Source organism: Salvelinus sp. IW2-2015, linkage group LG26 (assembly GCF_002910315.2).
Source record: "Salvelinus sp. IW2-2015 linkage group LG26, ASM291031v2, whole genome shotgun sequence".
NCBI lineage: Eukaryota > Metazoa > Chordata > Actinopteri > Salmoniformes > Salmonidae > Salvelinus > Salvelinus sp. IW2-2015.
Genome location: NC_036866.1, coordinates 19,794,447 through 19,814,446, shown reverse-complemented (window position 1 = coordinate 19,814,446; position 20,000 = coordinate 19,794,447). Strand labels below are relative to the sequence as shown.

At 43.7% G+C, this 20,000-nt stretch overlaps 1 protein-coding gene and 1 pseudogene across 2 annotated transcripts in view; both read right to left on the bottom strand.

Moving 5' to 3' along the window:
* LOC111952721 (plasmanylethanolamine desaturase 1-like) overlaps nt 1-7,315 on the bottom strand; it is a 75,881-nt pseudogene extending 68,566 nt beyond the window's left edge.
* Nucleotides 7,316-12,235: 4,920 nt separating this feature from the next.
* The window catches only part of LOC111952511 (zinc finger protein 423), a 171,886-nt gene continuing 164,121 nt past the window's right edge, over nt 12,236-20,000 (bottom strand). For both annotated transcript variants that reach the window (XM_023971242.2, XM_023971243.2), the window contains one exon: nt 12,236-13,044. In XM_023971242.2, the coding sequence (XP_023827010.1) occupies nt 13,015-13,044 (30 nt within the window). In that variant the 3' untranslated portion in view covers nt 12,236-13,014. The remainder of the gene's footprint in view (nt 13,045-20,000) is intronic.

Genomic DNA, 20,000 nt, shown 5'->3' with positions numbered 1-20,000 from the left:
GGTAAACATAAAACAAGACTTTTGTCTCAATGTATTGAGTGTCTGTTTGCCATAATTGAGCACTAAATATACACAATGTACATGAGTGGATGAGTCAATAAAAACATGGTGATACCCACTCATGAGGGGGGCTGTGTTAGTAATCCCAGAACGACCAACAGCTGTCCTAAGTCTTAACCCCATCAGTCCCGTGACACCAGTAAAAATCTGCTTTTCATTTATCTGYCTTTCGTTTATCCATCCCTTATATTTAGCCTCACAATGAAGTGTTCGGATATTCCATTGTCTTTTCAGGACAAACAGGGATACAAGTAGAACACAAAACWAGTTGACATGAACAGTTGCATTCATGAGTTGTATTGACAAATGTCAAAAAGAAAAGAAGGTCCGCCAAAGCACAAACCTGATCAAAATGAATGTATATGAATGCTGTAAGTACAGAAATGGTTAGCTCAGTGCGAAATTAATATCCAACTACTCAGTGACAACTGTGTGGAGTTTGGAGTTTGTGACAGCAACTATGTGAGCTTATTACAGTATTATGATGTTTCCTATGATCTTCTATGTAGAACAACCCTTTACCTAATGACTCTTGTGTAGCTTGTGAGCGTCATAGAGCAAAACATGCGTCTCAGCTTTTTATAGATAGCTTTTAATAGTTTGTAGCTTTTTGTATAAAAAACTTGCCCTCGTCTCACAAACACCGCTCTAGCTCAGCCCCAGTTAATCACACAGACTAATCTACGGATGCAGAAGGAATAGACGAATCCAATGGTACAACCCAGAAGTCTGTAGCTCAAACACATTATGGTTCAAAGGGGTTAGAAGTCCAAAACCCACCACTGTTACAGTGGGACTCATTGGGTTAATCATGTGAACGTGACTCAATCCATTGTGTAACTGCAGAGCAGCCTTCTATCTAACCTACTTTATTTGTTCATGTTTTTATTGAACCTTTATTTAACTAAGTCAGTTAAAAACAAATTCTTATTTACAATGACAGCCTACCCCTCCCCTAACCCYGATGACACTGAGTCAATTGTGTGATACAGCCCGGGATCGAACCAGGGTCTGTAGTGATACCTCTAGCACTGAAATGCAGTGCATTAGACCGCTGCGCCACTCYGGAGCCCATTTGAACTATTTGCAGTGGCTAATTGGTCAGTCTATCTGATGGTAACCACACCTTTAGTATCTATAAATGGAGAAGTTGAATAAGTGAGTCACAGGAACAGGCCTAAGACGTGGACAAGGGAAAAGATTACTATCACAGTCTAGACCACTTACAGCCAGGGAAATAGATCTTGAGGAGGGCAATTCCATGCTAACGGCTCAGATTTTTCACTTAAAATGTAGGCCAAACAAAAAACATTGATTTCAAAGTTTAACATACCGTACAACTCAATGTACAATTACTACTTTTAACAATTTACATGGACATTTGTTCAAAAACACAAGAATTGTGCAGATGCAGGTTTGGTAACAGAATTTCAGTAAAATCTCCCCAAGTTTTCCAAAAACTCTGTTAAATATCTGCTCTGCATTAAGATTCAGTGATGTCTGCAGAAAGAATGAGGTATCCAATTGGTAGTTACAGTGTTGTCTCATCGCTGCAACACCTGTACGGACTCTGGGAGAGGCGAAGGTCGAGAGCCATGCGTCCTCCGAAACACAACCCAACCGCACTGCCCACTTAAGCCTGGAAGCCAGCCACACCAATGTGTCATAGGAAACACTGTACACGTGGCTACCATGTCAGCGCCCAGCCCAACACGTTAGTGCACAACGGGACAGGGACATCCCTGCCGACCAAACACTCACAATGCTGGGCCAATTGTGCACTGCCCCATGGGTCTCCCTATCACAACAGATCCTGGACTTGAACCCAGAAACTCTGGTGGCACAGCTACAGTAGCATTGCAATGCAGTGCCTTCCACCACTGCGCCACTCAGGAGCCCTTAAAACATGTCAGTTTAAGCTAGAGATATCTTTTTCTGCATTGGATGCGAATCAATCCACCACATCCGGCGATATCACATTTCCGCATATGTGGACTCTTCTGAAGTCAGTACAGCCGATCTGCCAACTTCTGTTTGGGCTACCAGTTGAAGAAATGTATGGAAGTATACGGAGACTGTTTAGTGCCAAAAATAAGAGGTTATATATAGTGAACAAAAATATAAACGCAACATGTAAAGTGTTGGTCCCATGTTTCATGAGCTGAAATAAAATATCTCAGAAATTTTCCATAAGCACAAGAAGCTTATTTCTCTCAGATTTTGTGTACAAATTTGTTTACATCCCTTTTAGTGAGCATTTCTCCATTGCCAAGATAATCTTTCCACCTGACAGCTGTGGCATATTAAGAATCGGATTAAACAGAATGATCATTACACAGGTGCACCTTGTACTGGGGATAATAAAAGTCCACTCTAAAATGATCAGTTTTGTCACACAACACAATGCCACAGATGTCTCAAGTTTTGAGGGAGTGTGTAATTGGCATGCTAACTGCAGGAATGTCCACCAGAGCTGTTGCCAGATAACAACCGCAGATCACGTGTATGGAGTCGTATGGGCGAGCGGTTTGCTGATGTCAACGTTGTGAACAGAGTTTCCCATGGTGACGGTGGGGTTATGGTATGGGCAAGCATAAGCTACTAACAACTAACACAGTTCAATTTTATCGATGGCAATTTTGAATGCACAGAAATACCCTGACGAGGTTCTGAGGGCCATTGTGAGGCCCATTTTTTTTAAAGCGATCTGTGACCAACAGATGSATATCTGTATCCCCAGTCATGTGAAATTCATAGAACAGGGCCTAATGAGTTGACTTCAATTTACTGATTTCCATATATGAACTTTAACTCAGTAAAATCTTTGAAATTGTTGCATGTTGTGTTTATATTTTTGTTCAGCATAAATGTAATTTTTTTTTATATAAAATGTCTCCTGATCTGTCTTATATCACTCAGATATACACTGCATGACCAAAAGTATGTGGACACCTACTCATTGAACATCTCATTCCAAAATCATGGGTATTAATATGGAGTTGGTACCCCCTTTGCTGCTATAACAGCCTCCACTCGTCTGGGAAGGCTTTCCATTAGAAATTGGAACATTGCTGCGGGGACATTGCTGCGGGGACACATTGCTGCGGGGACATTGCTGCGGGGACATTGCTGCGGGGACATTGCTGCGGGGACATTGCTGCAGGGACTTGCTTCCATTCAGCCACAAGAACATTAGTCAGGCACTGATGTTGGGCGATTAGGCCTGGCTCGCAGTCGGTATTCCAATTCATCCCAAAGGTGTTCGATGAGGTTGAGGTCAGGGCTCTGTGCTGGCCAGTCAAGTCTTTCCACACTGATCTTGACAAACCATTTCTGTATGGGCCTCGTTTAGTGCATGTCATGCTGAAACAGGAACGGGACTTCCCCAAACTGTTGCCAGGAAGTTGGAAGCACAGAATCATCTAGAATGTCATTGTATGCTGTAGCATAAAGATTTCCCTTCACTGGAACAAAGGGGCCTAGCCGAACCATGAAAAACAGCCTCAGACAATTATTCCTCCTCCACCAAACTTTACATTTGGCATTATGCAATCAGGCAGGTAGTGTTCTCCTGGCATCCACCAAACCCAGATTCGTCTGTCGGACTGCCAGATGGTGAAGCGTGATTCATCACTCCAGAGAACACGTTTCTACTGCTCAAGAGTCCACATACTTGTGTATATATAGTGTAGGACAGACACTTCTGAACAAAATTCCTTTAGATTGTTGGGGGGACTATCTGTTGTTCTATGTAGTGAATCTGTTATTCAATGCATTTGTATGGGCTAATAGCAGTAAGGCCCAAAATATMTTTTGATATATTTTTTTCATACTTCAAGAGGTCTTAAAACTCAAAATCAAACAGCTAAATTATCCTTGGTATGACCTTCTTTAAACAATTTCAAATGGCTTAGACAGGGCTTACACTGTTATGGGAGCTCTGCCCCCAAACAAGACCAAATGTATTTGGTCCGGACCAAATCTGAACCAATCATAGACGTCTATGTTTCACAAGTTTGGCCATCAAATTACAGCACAGTAGAGCTTAGTAGAGTAGAGTTCAGTACAGTACAGCAGAGTACAGTAAAGTAGAGTAGAGTACGGTAGAGCAGAGTTCAGTACAGTAGTGTACAGTACAGTACAGTACATTTCAGTACAGTAATGTAGAGTATAGTGTCGTGGAAATTCAGTACTGAGAGAGACTTCGTCTTTTCTTCAAACAATCATCTTTATTTAATATCGATTAATTATTGCAAAAATGAGACGGTCAGCCCACCAGTCTTGACTGACTGTTGAGAGTCTAGCCTTTACAGACGATGCTCAGTTTTTTTTATAGCTGATACCAAGATTGCTTAGTCAGTCATTTCTAACCTTCCCATAAGCCACCTTGGTTGTCTTCACAGGATGGTCTTTTGCTTAGTTTCCCAGATGCCAGGAAGATGAGACAATGAGGCATTGTTCTCAACTCTTCCAGGCTCTCTATCTCGAGTCACACACACCACATCTTGTCTATAGAATGCTAGCTTTTAGGTTTTTATCACCAACACAAATCAATTGTCAGCTTAAAACTATCTCTAGTAGAACCCATGTCGTCAACACCCAGACTAGCTGCAGAGTGCTAGAGTGGAGACCTTAAAACACAGCATGTTTTATCCTTTTTATCAAATATCTTACTGTTCGTTTAGTAAATAATTGTTACATATCCAACAAATAAGGTGAATACATAATGTTTCCCTCACAATAGTGCAGTACAGAGTAGAATATAGTACATTATAGTTGACTCAACTCTAGTGTGCTTTTCTGGGCCTCCCGAGTGGCGCAGCGGTCTAAAGCAGTGATCGGTGCTAGAGGCGTCACTACAGATCCGGGTTCGATCCCGGGCTGTGTCGGGTTGCTACCAGCAGACTTATGAAGTGGTGCACAATTGGCCCAGTGTTGTRTGGGTTTGGCCAACTGGGATGTCCTTGTCCCATCATGCTCTAGCAGCTCCTTGTGGTGGCCAGGCGCATGCACACTGACTTCGGTCGCCAGTTGTACAGTGTTTTCTCTGACACATTGGTGCGACTGGCTTCCTGGTTAAGCAAACAGTGTGTCAAGAAGCAGTGTGGCTTGGTGGGGTTGTGTTTCGGAGGATGCATGGCTCTTGACCTTCGCCTCTCCTGAATCTGGATGGGACAAGACTGTAACTACCAATTGAGGAGAAAAAGGAGTAATAAATAATAAACAAAAAACCTCTATTGTACTGAACCATACTCCTCTTTACTGTACTGTRCAAACATGTGAACCCAACTGTGGCTTCTGATGGAATTTCGAGTTTTAACCACCTAATAATTAATCAACAAATTTAAGATTGGTGAAAAATGTAAACGTCCTAATTTCCATTAATATATAGACTCTTAGCTTAGACCCCCAATTTGACATGTTCCTATGAATTTCACATGTTCGTGCTCATTGGTCCTTTTACATGGAAATGACCAGGAATAATGTGAGAACACACACACATACACTTGAAGGCAGTGGTCTTGTGTCCAGACAAAGACGGCTGGAGAAAGTAATCAGGAAAACAGAAATTATACAAAAATCCTGTTTACTTACTGGAGAATCCATAAAGTGGGATAAAAAGCTGAAAGAGCAGTCAGCCGTGCATGACAAACAGACAAATGGCAGAGAGATACATCCAGCTGTTTGCCTGTCCTGGGGTTGCTGTAATGAGCCTTAGCCTCCATTGAGCCGACCAAAGCATCATCAGTCCCTTCCTGTCGCTAAGCCTCAACATGTCCACAAACACAGCCCTCTCATTCCAACCACTCTTCGCCTACACCTCAACACATCTGCAAGGTCTGCTGCCATGGACCACAAACCTCTGACATAACTCTCCTCCTTCTACTACTGTCCCAGTCTCTCTCTCACTCTCTCTCAGTCTCACTCTGGAACACTGTATATGGCTCACTCACCCACCCAACCATTTAGTGACTTGGATAATTTATTTATTATTTATTATTTCTTTTTATTTAATTAGGCAAGTCAGTTAAGAACAAATTCGTATTTACAATGATGGCCTACCCCAGCCAAACCCGGGCCAATTGTGCGCTGCCCTATGGGACTCCCAATCACAGCTGGTTGTGATACCGCTTGGAATTGAACCAGGGTCTGTAGCGACTCCTCTAGAACTGAGATGCAGTGCCTTAGAGTGTTGCGCCACTTGGGAGCCTGGAGCCCAAATCTCTGGATCCTAAATGCATGGACAATCCTCAGAATAATTGTTCATAATCATGGACTCAAAGAGTCAAACATGCAGCTCTGGTTTTACAAGATCATGTCCCTTTCATCACTGTGCTGTAACAGTAACATCAGTCTACCCTGAGACCTGTCCATTAACGCTACAGATGGATACAGTAGTAACCTCTCAGAGACCATTACAGGAGATCATGGAACGGAATCAATGTTCTTGTGAACACCTGCGATGATGTAGGGTACTGAGATGTGGTTATTTGTTACTTCCAGGCCAATGTGTGGTCTAATATCACACACTAATAGATTTCCACTTCCCTCTCTCAGTAATGCTGTCTCCCATTTCTATACTAAGCAGAGTAAGAGATGAGTTATAATCTGAGAACCAGCTTCACATCTGGCCCAAAGAAAATGCAAGGCCATCTCCAATCCCCCATTAAAAATAACTTGCATTAATTACTACATTAACTTATTAACCARGCACTCATCACTCCATCCATCTATACACACTTTTACAGTAATTAATCATATTTGCCAGTAGCAGCAGCATATGTCTAAAATACTTTGTTTATTGCCTGACAATAGACAAACACACTCAGGAAAATGGCTGTCTATTCCTTCTATGACAAAAAGGTTTTACCCAACACTTAAACATGTACCCTTTTACCCAATACTTAAACATTGTTATGGCTAGGCTACTTCATCTGTACAATAACAGGTGTTTATGTCATCCCTCACAGCCTATTACAGCTTCGGTGCATCATCAGTAGCTAGGTGCARGTGGTCAGGTGACAGTCTTAATCTTAGTGAGGTTAAGTGTCTACTCAGCTCATTGTCTTACCAGGAGAGTACAGTTTGGCAAGTTGTTGGGCCCCGGGGCGTGCTGCGATCCCTAGCGAGATGCCATGCTGCGGGCAGCCGCGCCGTGCTCAATCCCGTTAGGATCCTCTTCTTCCATAGACCGATGTTGGATCTCTCTCTCTGACAGTAGTACTGCTGCTTCCAACTCAAACCTCTCTTCCATTCTTCCATTTCCTTTCGTCAGATTGATCCAACTGTTTATTTCATTCTTCAAAGACAACAAACAGCATGGTGTTTGTGTAAATATCATACAACTGGCGAGTTTTAGAGTGGCGCTTTCATGTTCTGCTAATTATTAAAACTAGTTTTTTTAATCTCTCCTTTCTTAAAGCCGATTTATGCTTGATCTGGCAATGTGGTCCGGAGGCTCTGTACAGAGGGTGTGACTCAATTGCGGAGCCTCTGGAGGCTTGCAGAGGCCAAAATCAAGCTCCAAACCGCATCGCCTTGCGCCTCTCAAATGTTGTAACAATGTGGAGGGCTTCTTATAGAACTCGTTAGCTTGTAGACCTAAAACATCGAAATGAGTTACATCTGGTTCGTTAAACCATCCCTATGGGAAAAATGAATTGGGAATGAATCGGGTTTTGGAATAAACCCTGAAAATAAGGTCTGAGGTTAACCCAGGCTTAGGAGATCTTATATGTTTTGTTCTATGAGATAATATCAGTCAGTTAATATGACCTTTATGAATTATGAAGGCTCAATGTTTTTCATGTGTTTTTTATTATTACATGCTTCAAAATTCACAAAAAGTGAAGTTAGCTGATATCTCATAGATCAAAACGTATAACATGTCCTAAGCCTGTGTTCACCACAGAACATATTTTGAGCGTTTATCCAAAACCTCTACAAAAATGCAATTTATTTTCTCCATGGGATATGTCCAATGAACAATGGAGGGAGTTATCGCCTACAAAAAGATGCCATTACTATTTCTCTCTACAGCTCCGTATAGCTCAGCATTGACATGATTGGTTGATGGTAGGTGGGGTGATGTGTCCTGTATAAACACAAACTCACTTCCTTGACAACTTCCTTCACAACAGCTCTGTTCTGCTCTGCAAAGTGGAAGAAGCCTGAATGCCCTGACTTCTGCAGAGGTTGCATCGCAGTAAATTGTGACCATATCGTCTTTTAGCCTCTGCCAAGTTCCCAACAACCAGATGTTCCGGTTTTCAGGGGAAATGGATGCCTGTGATGCGACTTCCGTTTTTGGACATTAACAAGGTGACACACCATCTTAACTCCTCCTCCACATTTACTGGATTGGTTGAACAGTGCAGAAGAGAACCTCCCCCCGAAGTGTTTTTTTCGTCCCGTCAAGACCAATATGTAGGGGTTCTTGTTTCAAGCGTTTCTTTAACTCCTGCTATTTTAGGTTACTCCTTGCTTGACAGTTCGTAGGGAGAGTCAACAGTTCTTATATTAAAAAAGGTCTAAAACAAAACAATAGCTAATATCGTTTATGGAAACTACTTAAATAGGTAGAACAAATATAATGTCTTTCCTCTGAGAATGACAAAACCACTGCCATAAATACCTGGCATCAGAGCGAACGTCTTGGAGTGTCTAGATCTCACACTTTCCTGTCCTCTAACACTTTGAAAATGCTGCTGTAAAATATTGAGGATCCCTAATGTCTTGGCGCAACAGTGTGCCATGGTTTGAGCTGATACACGCTGTGGTGCGATGCCATTGACGCGCTCTCGCCCGCTGGCACAGATCCAACAGTGCAGGACAAAAACAAGACCCTCAGAAACTTTAATGATTCAAAAATGACACTGTATATTCTCTATTTCTTTACATAGCTTTTTCAATAAAATGTTATGCCACGTTTTTAAACCGAAGCTGGTTGGGATGGTTAGTAGACTATTCTTCTTTCCTGTAACCTTAATTACACTGATGATTCCTCTCCTCAGCATCTGGCTTTCTCATGCAGAATTGTTGAAATGTAATGTTACAAATTATATATTGTTTCCTTAATTTCAATATCTCAATTTCTCACTTAGGTTTAATGAACAAAACGGACAACATGATAGCGATAACTTTCTGTTGGCTAATTCTGACAAAGTGACAAAAAATTGCCTAAATCAGGGATGGGCAACTTGTGGCCTGCTACCCCCTTTTGTAGGCCCTCATTCCCCCTACCCACACCAAAAACTCAATTTAATGTTGAGAGTTACAATAATATAATACACAAGGTGAAGTTTTGAAATGTGGTTGTGCATCAGCGGGTTTTCTTTTGTTATGTCAGTCACTGACAGTCACTCAATTAGCCCATGTCAGCTACATGCTTTTCGATTGGTAAGTGATTGGTAAGTCTAGCGGCCAACAATATTTTCGCTTAGGGCCCCCAAAAGGCTAGGCGTATGGATGTGGGTACACAGACCCACAAGCCACTGCAGCCCTTCATGATGAGTTCCGATGTTTTTGTGGCCCCCACCCCATCAAAGTTGCCCATCCCTGGCCTAAATATTGTTTCCAATTGCACCGGTTGTGTGTGCTGGCAGGAGCCCCAATGTCTTCTGCTGACCTCTCATGGCCCAATGAACCGTACCATCACGCAGTCCATCAAATATTATTACGCATAGGCCAATTGTTTATAACCTGCTATAACCATTGCAGTGTCTTTATGCTACATATTTTCTAACATCGACCAAATATACATTTTGATTATAATTAATTTTGGGCTCAAAATATACCCTTTTGAATTGTAAAACGAAAATAGTAAATTATTAAAACATTTCCCTTCATTTCTCAAGGAAAGTTAGACAATATTAAAAGATACACATGCACTTGTAGCCTAGTTAAAATAAGTAATATGGCAAGTTGACTCGCCCGTAAACGGAGAAGTTCAACTGCTCCCAGGGCACTGTGGTATATCAATGCGTTCCGATGACTGATTTCTGGGAACGGTACCGACCTTCTGTCCAGAAGAACCATGAGATTCAACGGCTGAACCAGCTGCTTAAACACATGGATGCAATTAAAGCAGAAGGCCGTATGGTCATCAAACCAAGTCTATTATTGATAGAGAGGAGAGGTTTCGATGCCTGTTTTTAAATGATGTGAAAGTATATTTTGCTCGGTTATATTTAGTATAATCCAGATGTCAATGTCATTTATTGAAACTAAGTTTGTCTGATATGATAAACAATAAATGTTGTAGGATTTAGSGAAATATGATATTACATGTATTATAGATAAGTCCATTCAATCATCAGTGAATGATTTGTGGAGTAAATATTTTAATCCTGCTATACTAGGTATTTCGTTTCCACTTTCAGATTATAAATGTTTTATAAATAGTATATACATTTTTGCAGTTATATAAATTATATTAGGCCCTACATAATTATCTAAAAGCGGGGGGAAAAATCATAAACAAGATCCACAATTAGTTTATGATCATGTCCCCAAACATATCTTTTCCCTAAATGTTCTGAGAAACAGTCATATCTTTGCATATTACATTTCATAGATGTGTTATGATCAATTTTCATATAGAAAAATATCTCCCCTGAAGAGTCACTGATGCAGCCTGATCTCATAGACTAGACGTAACATAGTAAATATAAATCCAAGACACTAAAATTAGGATGATATGTTATGTGGTAATTCAGGCAAAACAAAAGTAGGGTGGTTGGTCGGGGTGGATGGGTAGGCATGTTAGCAGTGCAAATGTTGCGTGTTTGAATCTCATCACGAACAACTTTTGCATTTTAGCTAATTAGCAACTTTGAAACTACTTACTACTTTTGAGCTACTCTGCAACTACTTAGCATGTTAGCTAACCTTAACCCCTAGCTAATGTTAGACACCTAGCTAACTGTAGCATTAGCCACCTAGCTAACTTAAGCATTAGCCACCTAGCAAACATTAGCCACAACAAATTGGATTTTGTAACACTTTTAGCAAATTCATAAAGTATTCTACGAATTGCAATTCATAACATATCTTACAAATTGTAATTTGTGACATATCATACGTATTGGCTAGGCTYCCWGGGGCGGCAGGTAGCCTAGTGGTTAGAGCGTTGGGCCAGTAACCGAAAGGTTGCTGATTAATCCCTGAGGTAAAAGGTAAAAAGGTACAAATCTGTCATTCTCCCCCTGAACAAGGTAGTTAACCCACTGTTCCTAGGCCGTCATTGTGAATTAGAATTTGTTCTTAACAGAATTGCCTAGTTAAATAAAGGTTACCAAAAAAATCTAATTTGTAACATACATTAAATGGACAGACATCCACAAATGAATACATAACATATCTTACTAATTGGAGTGGTTTAGATTTACCATGTTATGTCTGGACAGACAAGTGAAGGGATGCAAAATGCTACTGACATTTTTCAGGGGGGAGAGAGTGAGAAAGGGTGGAGGCGGCTTCTCTTGGAGCACTGGGCATCTTATGACATGCATTATCTGAATTAGGCCCACAGAATTATACCTACGGAGGAATGGCTTCTATGGAGGAACTTTGAATGTCTGAGCTTCTGAGAGTTGACTTAACATTGGACCAAAGAAGCACTAGAATTAAAAACACATCTTWCCTTTATGTAGTAAATAAAACTTATGTGAACTAGAATATCCTTAGCTAGCATTTAAAAAGTTAATTCATTCTTCTCTAATAAAAAACGAATATAAAAACATAAAAATAATAAATTGCTCCCCATTTTTGAATGATGCTTGTATCGTCTTCAGTAGGCTACAGTAACCTACGCTTCGGAGGGGGAGGGGAAGGTAGCCTACACACACACGCACACCCACTGGCAAAGATTTCCAGCTGGCAGGCAGACGCTGGAATATGTTTCTCAGTGACAGAGTGAGGGCTTTGCATAGCAGTCAGTTATTAACCGGTTCCCATGCTTTTAAAATAATGGAACAGTAAAGATCTCTTTTGTTCCCGGTTCTGATTCTGTTCCTCTAATATTTTCATTATTTTATGGTTTTCAGTTCTGTTCCCTGAAGCGGTTCCAACCCCTGGCTTACATTGAAAGCTGCTGTAGTGAAGGTATGTTATTCTCTCCTGGTTGCCACTGGTTTTCATTAGAAAAACAAGACTCACACCACACACACACACATTCCTTTTCTTCATGATTTATTAGCATTTTTTTTTGACTGTACTAGTTATTGCAATCTGGTTAATTCACATTTAAAAAGCAGACATCATCCAGTTGCCCTGAAATTGATGATATTCATTTTTACAATAACCATTAGGTCCATAGACTGGAAAATCCAATCACACCATTATGTTTTTCTTAACTTTATTTTGTTTGTCTTTTTATTTTGTAATTACAAAAAAGAAAATATATAACAATAATCATAAAAAGGAGGAAAACTCAGAAATATTACGACTGGCAAACAATCACAACACATCACAAGTACCTATTTACTGCAAGAAATAAAAAGGTACAATAACGAAAGAGTAAAAACATATGCAAAAAAATTGAAAAGAATTGGCACCTATGAAGTTTGATACAAGAAGCAACAGAGGACAAGGTAAATGATGCATTTCTAGAGACTAAAATCAGAGACTAAGGGCGTTAATTTTTTTGACCATTTTTTCTTTTGTTAAAAAAAACGCACAACCGGGTAGCAGGGACGATAAAAAATACTGCACGTACAATACCTTTTCTCTCCATCTCCTTTTTTTTTTTATATCCTTTTCTTTTTTAATAGCATATCCCATTAATATTCATTCCCCACTGCTCGTAATAGCTGTGCCTGGTGGCGGAATCGTTAGAGTTTTACATGTGAGTAGCAAATGACACTTTGATTGGCTGTGATGTTGAAATGGTCCTCCCCCACCGGGCCTGGGTCGGGGTTCTGGGCTGAGCCAGGAATCCTGCCGGGCCCAGTCTCACTGCGCGTGCTGGCTCAGTGTGTGGTTCTGGAAGGGAAGAGAGGAGAACACATGAGGAGAGAAATAATAAGCTACGTGCCCACACCTCCGAGCCCCCACAGCCACCTACCCCACATCCCTACACCTCTCTTTATACACAACAGTCATGTCTGTCTGTCCATCGGAGGACCCTAGCCTCCTGTAACACGGACTACCTGCTCTACCCACACACAACCATTATATATCATATATCGAGCTGCAGATAAACCCAAACGTCATATTATATTCATTGTGTCTTTGCTTTGCGGTCTTCCTTATCCATGGCAACATGAAACAATGATTTGTTTATTCAGATTTATGAGGCTCGCATCCCTTTTGATATTCTTATAAATATTTGAAAACACCATATCAATACCTTATGAGGCCCACATTCCAACAGCACTTGAGCGCAACACATGAATTCATAATAACGCACAAAACACCTTTATCAAAATTACATCCACGACACCACCATCAACAACTGCAGGAGCCTGGTTTCTCTGCACACCTCAACCAGAGGGTATATAACTTCATACCAGATCAGATAGATGTGAAGAGTTAAACTATCAATCACAACAGATATGGGGCTCCCAGAGGCTTGTGTGTTAGGGAGATTTCTGGTAGGCTGGCTGGTTCGTCTGCGCTCTCCCCGGGACCATAAACCCAATTCCCAGGGAAAGCTCAGCAATCATCCCCCTCTTCCCGCTAAAAGCTGCTTTCCAAGATTACTCTCTCACAGATAGGCCCATGTTTCTGTGCACCACTATGAAAAAAGGAAAAGGAAAAATCTGAAGGATTAAACATGGTTTTCCGTTGATAAATACTTATTCTTTGGGCCTTATCTTGGTGGGCATATTTTGCACACGACTGTTGGCAGAGCCAGGCTGCACTAGTTCAGCAGAGGAGGCCAAGCGCCCGGGTCTTAAAGCTCTAGACTGGCTGATTGCAGCCATTCAGGGTCAGTCTTTCTTTTCCTCTTTCTGTCTCTCGCTCATTCTCTCCATCTCCCTCTTTTCCTGCACCCCTCCCCCGCGTATGTGAGTGGGAATGAGCACACAGAGGGCTCTTCAGCGAGGAGCCGTCTCTCACTGGGAGCCACTGACCCCATTATGAGAGAAAACCACTTCTCTCTCTCTCTGATCCACGACACCTGCAGTTCTACACCCCTCCAGCAGAGGTCAGGATTGGCTCTCCATCTGCATGCTTCTCCTGATACTCAGGCCACAGCAGCTCCAGCCAGAAGAGAGGCAGAACATTTTACACAAAACAGAATATTAGATCTTGATTTCATCATCATCATGTATAGGCACATGTCAGTTTCATGTGTGCTTGCTTTGAGTCTACTGTCTCCTTATGTGACAGAAAATATAATTTTTGGGACGTAGCCTTGCCCCATCTTTGTGCGTGAATGTGTTTGTGTGTATGTGTGTGTTAGAGAGGGAGAGAGGGAGAAAGAGAGGAGTGTGTGATGCGTGCGTGCATGTTTTCCCCGAGGTTTCCAAGGTTTTGTTGGTGTTGTATTGATTTGCAGAAAGAGGGGATTGAGAGGCAGTGGCTGCTCCCTGAGTCCCTGGGGTCTGGGTTACCACCAGCACTGCAGCGGCCTGATGGAAACAGCACAGATAGGGGGAGGAGAGGAGAGGAGGAAGGACCGCCCACAAACACCCTCACCTACACTGCTGCACATTCCACAGGATGATTTCCCATACAACTCAAACTAGAGAAGAACCCCCCCCCACAACACCACAACACACACACACACACACACACACACACACACACACACAAACACACACACACACACACAACACACACACACACACACACACACACACACAGAGCCTACACACACACACACACACACACACACACACACACACCACTAGAGCCTGCAATATTGGGTTGGTGTAATGGAAAAGTAGTCTTGTTAAATGGTTAATCAGTGTGAAAACACACACAGACAGTCATACACACTGTGATGCTAGTCTCAGCTCTCTTCATTTGAGAGCCGCGTCAGGGGCTGGGGTATTGATTCAAGCCATAGGCGATCGATGGTGCGAATGGTGTGTGTCTCTGAATCTGATAATGACTCTCAGTGTTGACATCAGTCCTATGCAGCTGTAATTGATATATTCTCCAGGATGAGGAGATCGAGGGCTCTGCTCTCACTCTTTAAGCAAGAGGGAGACCGGCAGACCTGAGACACACAAACCACACCCTGTCCATCAGGACAGAGACCACAAACACACCCTGTCATCGACAAGACCACAAACACACCCTGTCATCGGACAGAGACCACAAACACACCCTGTCATCGGACAGAGACCACAAACACACCCTGTCATCGGACCAGAGACCACAAACACACCCTGTCATCGGACAGAGACCAGCAACACACCCTGTCATCGGACAGAGACCCACAACACACCCTGTCATCGGACAGAGACCACAAACACACCCGTCATCGGACAGAGCCCACACACACACCCTGTCATCGGACAGAGACCACAAACACACCTGTCATCGGACAGAGAACACACACATCACCCCAATTACCTGACCAACACCTATTACACCCCTACAACCTGAAGAACTAGCAAAGAGTTGATCCTGAAACAACCTCCTCTGCCCATCAGACTGCACAACCATCAATGGCTAACAACTCCACATTACAAATACTAATAAAGCAAACATCACATTTCAACTCCCTCACTGCCAAGACAAAAGACATCAAGTCGACAAGATAACCCACTGTACTAACAAAGGTAGAACATCAGTGACAGTGTTATTCCTTTGTATTGTACCATCAAACTAAACAGATAGGGCATGCTTGCATGTCACAGTCTAGCAGGGGGACACTGGGTGATGGATGGAACAGCGCCCCTCTACACAGGGAGGCTGTGCAGTGGGCAGAACAGCCCTCACTGCTCAGTCAATATCTAGGCTGTCATTGTTTTCCTAAACTGGTTATAAAAGAGAGGCTAAATCCTGCCGAGCTGTGGGCTCATGGGAAATATGGCCCAGTCGCATTACTAATGCAGAGGACTATGAGACTGCTGCACACACTGGGGAGGAAGAGGGAGGAGGGAAAGGGAGAGAGAGGGAGGCAGGAGATAAAGATAAAGGAAATGAAATCTACGTTTCCAAACCACACGCGCTTATTAACTGCGTTACAACGCGCGAGGACCTAGACAGGGCTGCCATTCATGTCACTTTCAATCAGGCGTCTGACGGCGCCGCCGCAGGGCCCCCTGGCCCCCGGCACCTCACGGCTCCAGGCTCTGTGGCATCCTTCTGGGGAGCAGGCAGGGCGTGGTGAGACTCAAACATGTCAGTTCACCAGGAATCCTCTAACAAACAGTCCCCTGGGAAGCAGGCAGGGGTGGTGAGACTCAAACATGTCAGTTCACCAGGAATCCTCTAACAAACGCAGTCCTCTGGGGAGCAGGCAGGGGTGGTGAGACTCAAACATGTCAGTTCACCAGGAATCCTCTAACAAACACAGTCCTCTGGGAAGCAGGCAGGGGTGGTGAGACTCAAACATGTCAGTTCACCAGGAATCCTCTAACAAACAGTCCCCTGGGAAGCAGGCAGGGTGGTGAGACTCAAACATGTCAGTTCACCAGGAATCCTCATACAACAAACAGTCCCTGGGAAGCAGGCAGGGGTGGTGAGACTCAAACATGTCAGTTCACCAGGAATCCTCTAACAAACACAGTCCCCTGGGAAGCAGGCAGGGGTGGTGAGACTCAAACATTCAGTTCACCAGGAATACTCTAACAAACACAGTCTCTGGGAGCAGGCAGGGGTGGTGAGACTCAAACATGTCAGTCACCAGGAATCCTCTTAACAGACACAGTCCTCTGGGGAGCAGGCAGGGGTGGTGAGACTCAAACATGTCAGTTCACCATGAATCCTCTAACAAACACAGTCCTCTGGGAAGCAGGCAGGGGTGGTGAGACTCAAACATGTCAGTTCACCAGGAATCCTCTAACAAACAGTCCCCTGGGAAGCAGGCAGGGGTGGTGAGACTCAAACATGTCAGTTCACCAGGAATCCTCAACAAACACAGTCCTCTGGGAAGCAGGCAGGGGTGTGAGACTCAAACATGTCAGTTCACCAGAATACTCTAACAAACAACAGTCCTCTGGGGAGCAGGCAGGGGTGGTGAGACTCCAAACATGTCAGTTCACCAGGAATCCTCTAACAAACAGTCCCCTGGGAAGCAGGCAGAGGGTGGTGAGACTCAAACATGTCAGTTCACCAGGAATCCTCTAACAAACAGTCCCCTGGGAAGCAGGCAGGGGTGGTGAGACTCAAACATGTCAGTTCACCAGGAATCCTCTAACAAACAGTCCCCTGGGAACAGGCAGGGGTGGTGAGACTCAAACATGTCAGTTCACCAGGAATCCTCTAACAAACAGTCCTCTGGGGAGCAGGCAGGGGTGGTGAGACTCAAACATGTCAGTTCACCAGGAATCCTCTAACAAACAGTCCTCTGGGAGCAGGCAGGGGTGGTGAGACTCAAACATGTCAGTTCACCAGGAATCCTCTAACAAACACAGTCCTCTGGGAAGCAGGCAGGGGTGGTGAGACTCAAACATGTCAGTTCACCAGGAATCCTCTAACAAACAGTCCTCTGCTCTGCACATCAATGTACTAGAACAACAACTTTCACACCAATTTTGTTTGCTTTTGCAGAAATGCAGCAGCCTTAACAGACGTGTCCACTATTTGGGAACACTTGAACAGCTAGGGCGTTAAATCTTGTCTGTGGTGATATAACATACCGACATGATCTACTGTAGTAGCATCGCTAAGCAAGTCTAGCATACTCTGATTAGCCTATATGGCCCGATCTCAAACAGCCACAGGAAGAGGAAATGCTGCTTTTGGCGCTAGCCTGTCCCTCTCTGCTCTGCTCTGTTTTTAACACAAAATGAAAAATCACCTTTGCTGCCTGGTTCACTTTAATGTGGCTTATTTTTAGACCGTTGACAGTCTTCCAAGGGCCGGAGACTAACAGATGGGCTGTCTTAAAGCTTCATATGTTCCCAGGTTTTCACCTCCGAGAGACAGGAAACTCACTGGGGAGTGCGCTACAAATAACCCCCCCCCCTCCGCATTCCCTCTTCCTCCCCCTAACCCCACCAAATAAATGTGCCCGTTCTCCAGCCATGTACTGTTTCGCCATGATCCCGCCGGCCCCCACCCTCTCACCCAAGAGGGACTTCCCCTCCCCTGTTGCTAAGCCAAGCTCAGACTCAGAGCTTGGCACATCCAAAAGACTCACACACACACAAACCCATAGAACTGGCTAGCCATAACACACAGCTGCACAGAAACACACTAACCTGGTTAGACTTATTTAAACATAACACACACTCACTGAAATGGCTGTAGATATACAGTATTACAGGTCCTGTCCTGATACAGCTGGTGTAACTAATGAATCCCTCCTTGGCCTTACAGCTATGGGGTTCAGTCCCTCATCTTCCCTATWTCACACAATAACACACCTACCAAGACATCCTGTTCCGACTATAGAATGGGACACAAAGTTGTGTAAGTATATCCCATGGAATATAACATGGGGTTAGCTATATACAATATGATATAAAAAATGTGCAGTCACATACTACGCACGTGCACACCCAGAGAGAGAACAGAAAGGGGGCCTGTGGCACAGCAGTGAGATCCGTACAGACTCTATGGGGCGTAGAGGAGTGTTGAGTGCCAGATGAGCTCAGGGGCCTCAGACGGACTGTGCCATGGGTGACAGAGTACAGAGAGACATGCAGCGCTGCTCTCCCATTCGCTCTTCCGGGCCTGCCCGGCCTGATCACTAGAGCACACTCCCATTCCCTTTCCGTGTCACTGTCAAAACACACCCAATCCCCACAGGTCCCCGGGGACCCCGCTTATTTGATTACAATGCACCCTAAACAAATTAACAAAAAAAGCTAAGAGCAGCGAACAAAGCATATAGAGAGAGGTGAGGGGAGGGGTTTGATGTAGTCGGCTGCGCTTTGTGGTGTCACAACAAAATGTCCACCCAGAGGGAAAAGAGAGAGGGACAGGAGAGACAGGAGTAGAGCGAAAGAGAAAGGGATGGGGATATTCAAGAGGAGGTTTGATGGTGTGACTGTGAGCTCCTCTCCCTAGTAGAGCTGTCAGTGGTGTGTGATTTATAGTGTGTTTGTGTCAGCCTCCAGCTGCTGAATGGAGAACATCAGGGTGTAAAAGACCCCGTCCTGTGTGTTCTCTATGATGGAGAGAGAGACAGAGGATAAGAGAGAGACAGACAGACCAAGAGTGAGAGAGAAAGACAGAGACCCCACATAGAGTATCACCTCCATGTCGTTACCACACCCTCACTGTGGTGAGTGATGTGATGTATGAAGTTGATCTAGTGATTGAGCCCACATCTCTACTGTGGTTGATCAGATCACAGTGCAACCAAGTCTCTACACTGTTTAGTGCCAGGAGAACCCACTCATAGACAATACCCCAGCTCATACGTCACTGTCAAAGCCATGACAGTTCCGGTCCTGTTTTGGCAACGAGTGGAACCACACCACGCAGTGCTTGTCCTGTACCGCAACAACACATCTCAGTTGTACACATTACCTCAATGACCTGGACTAACCTGTACCCCCGCACATTGACTCTGTACCACTACCACATGTATATAGCGCCCTCATTTTACAACCTGTACCCCCGCACATGACTCTGTACCACTACCACATGTATATAGCCTCATTACTAACATGTACCCCCGCACATTGACTCTGTACCACTACCACATGTATATAGCCTCATTACTAACCTGTACCCCCGCACATTGACTCTGTACCACTACCACATGTATATAGCCTCATTACTAACCTGTACCCCGCACATTGACTCTGTACCACTTCCACATGTATATAGCCTCATTACTAACATGTACCCCGCACATACTC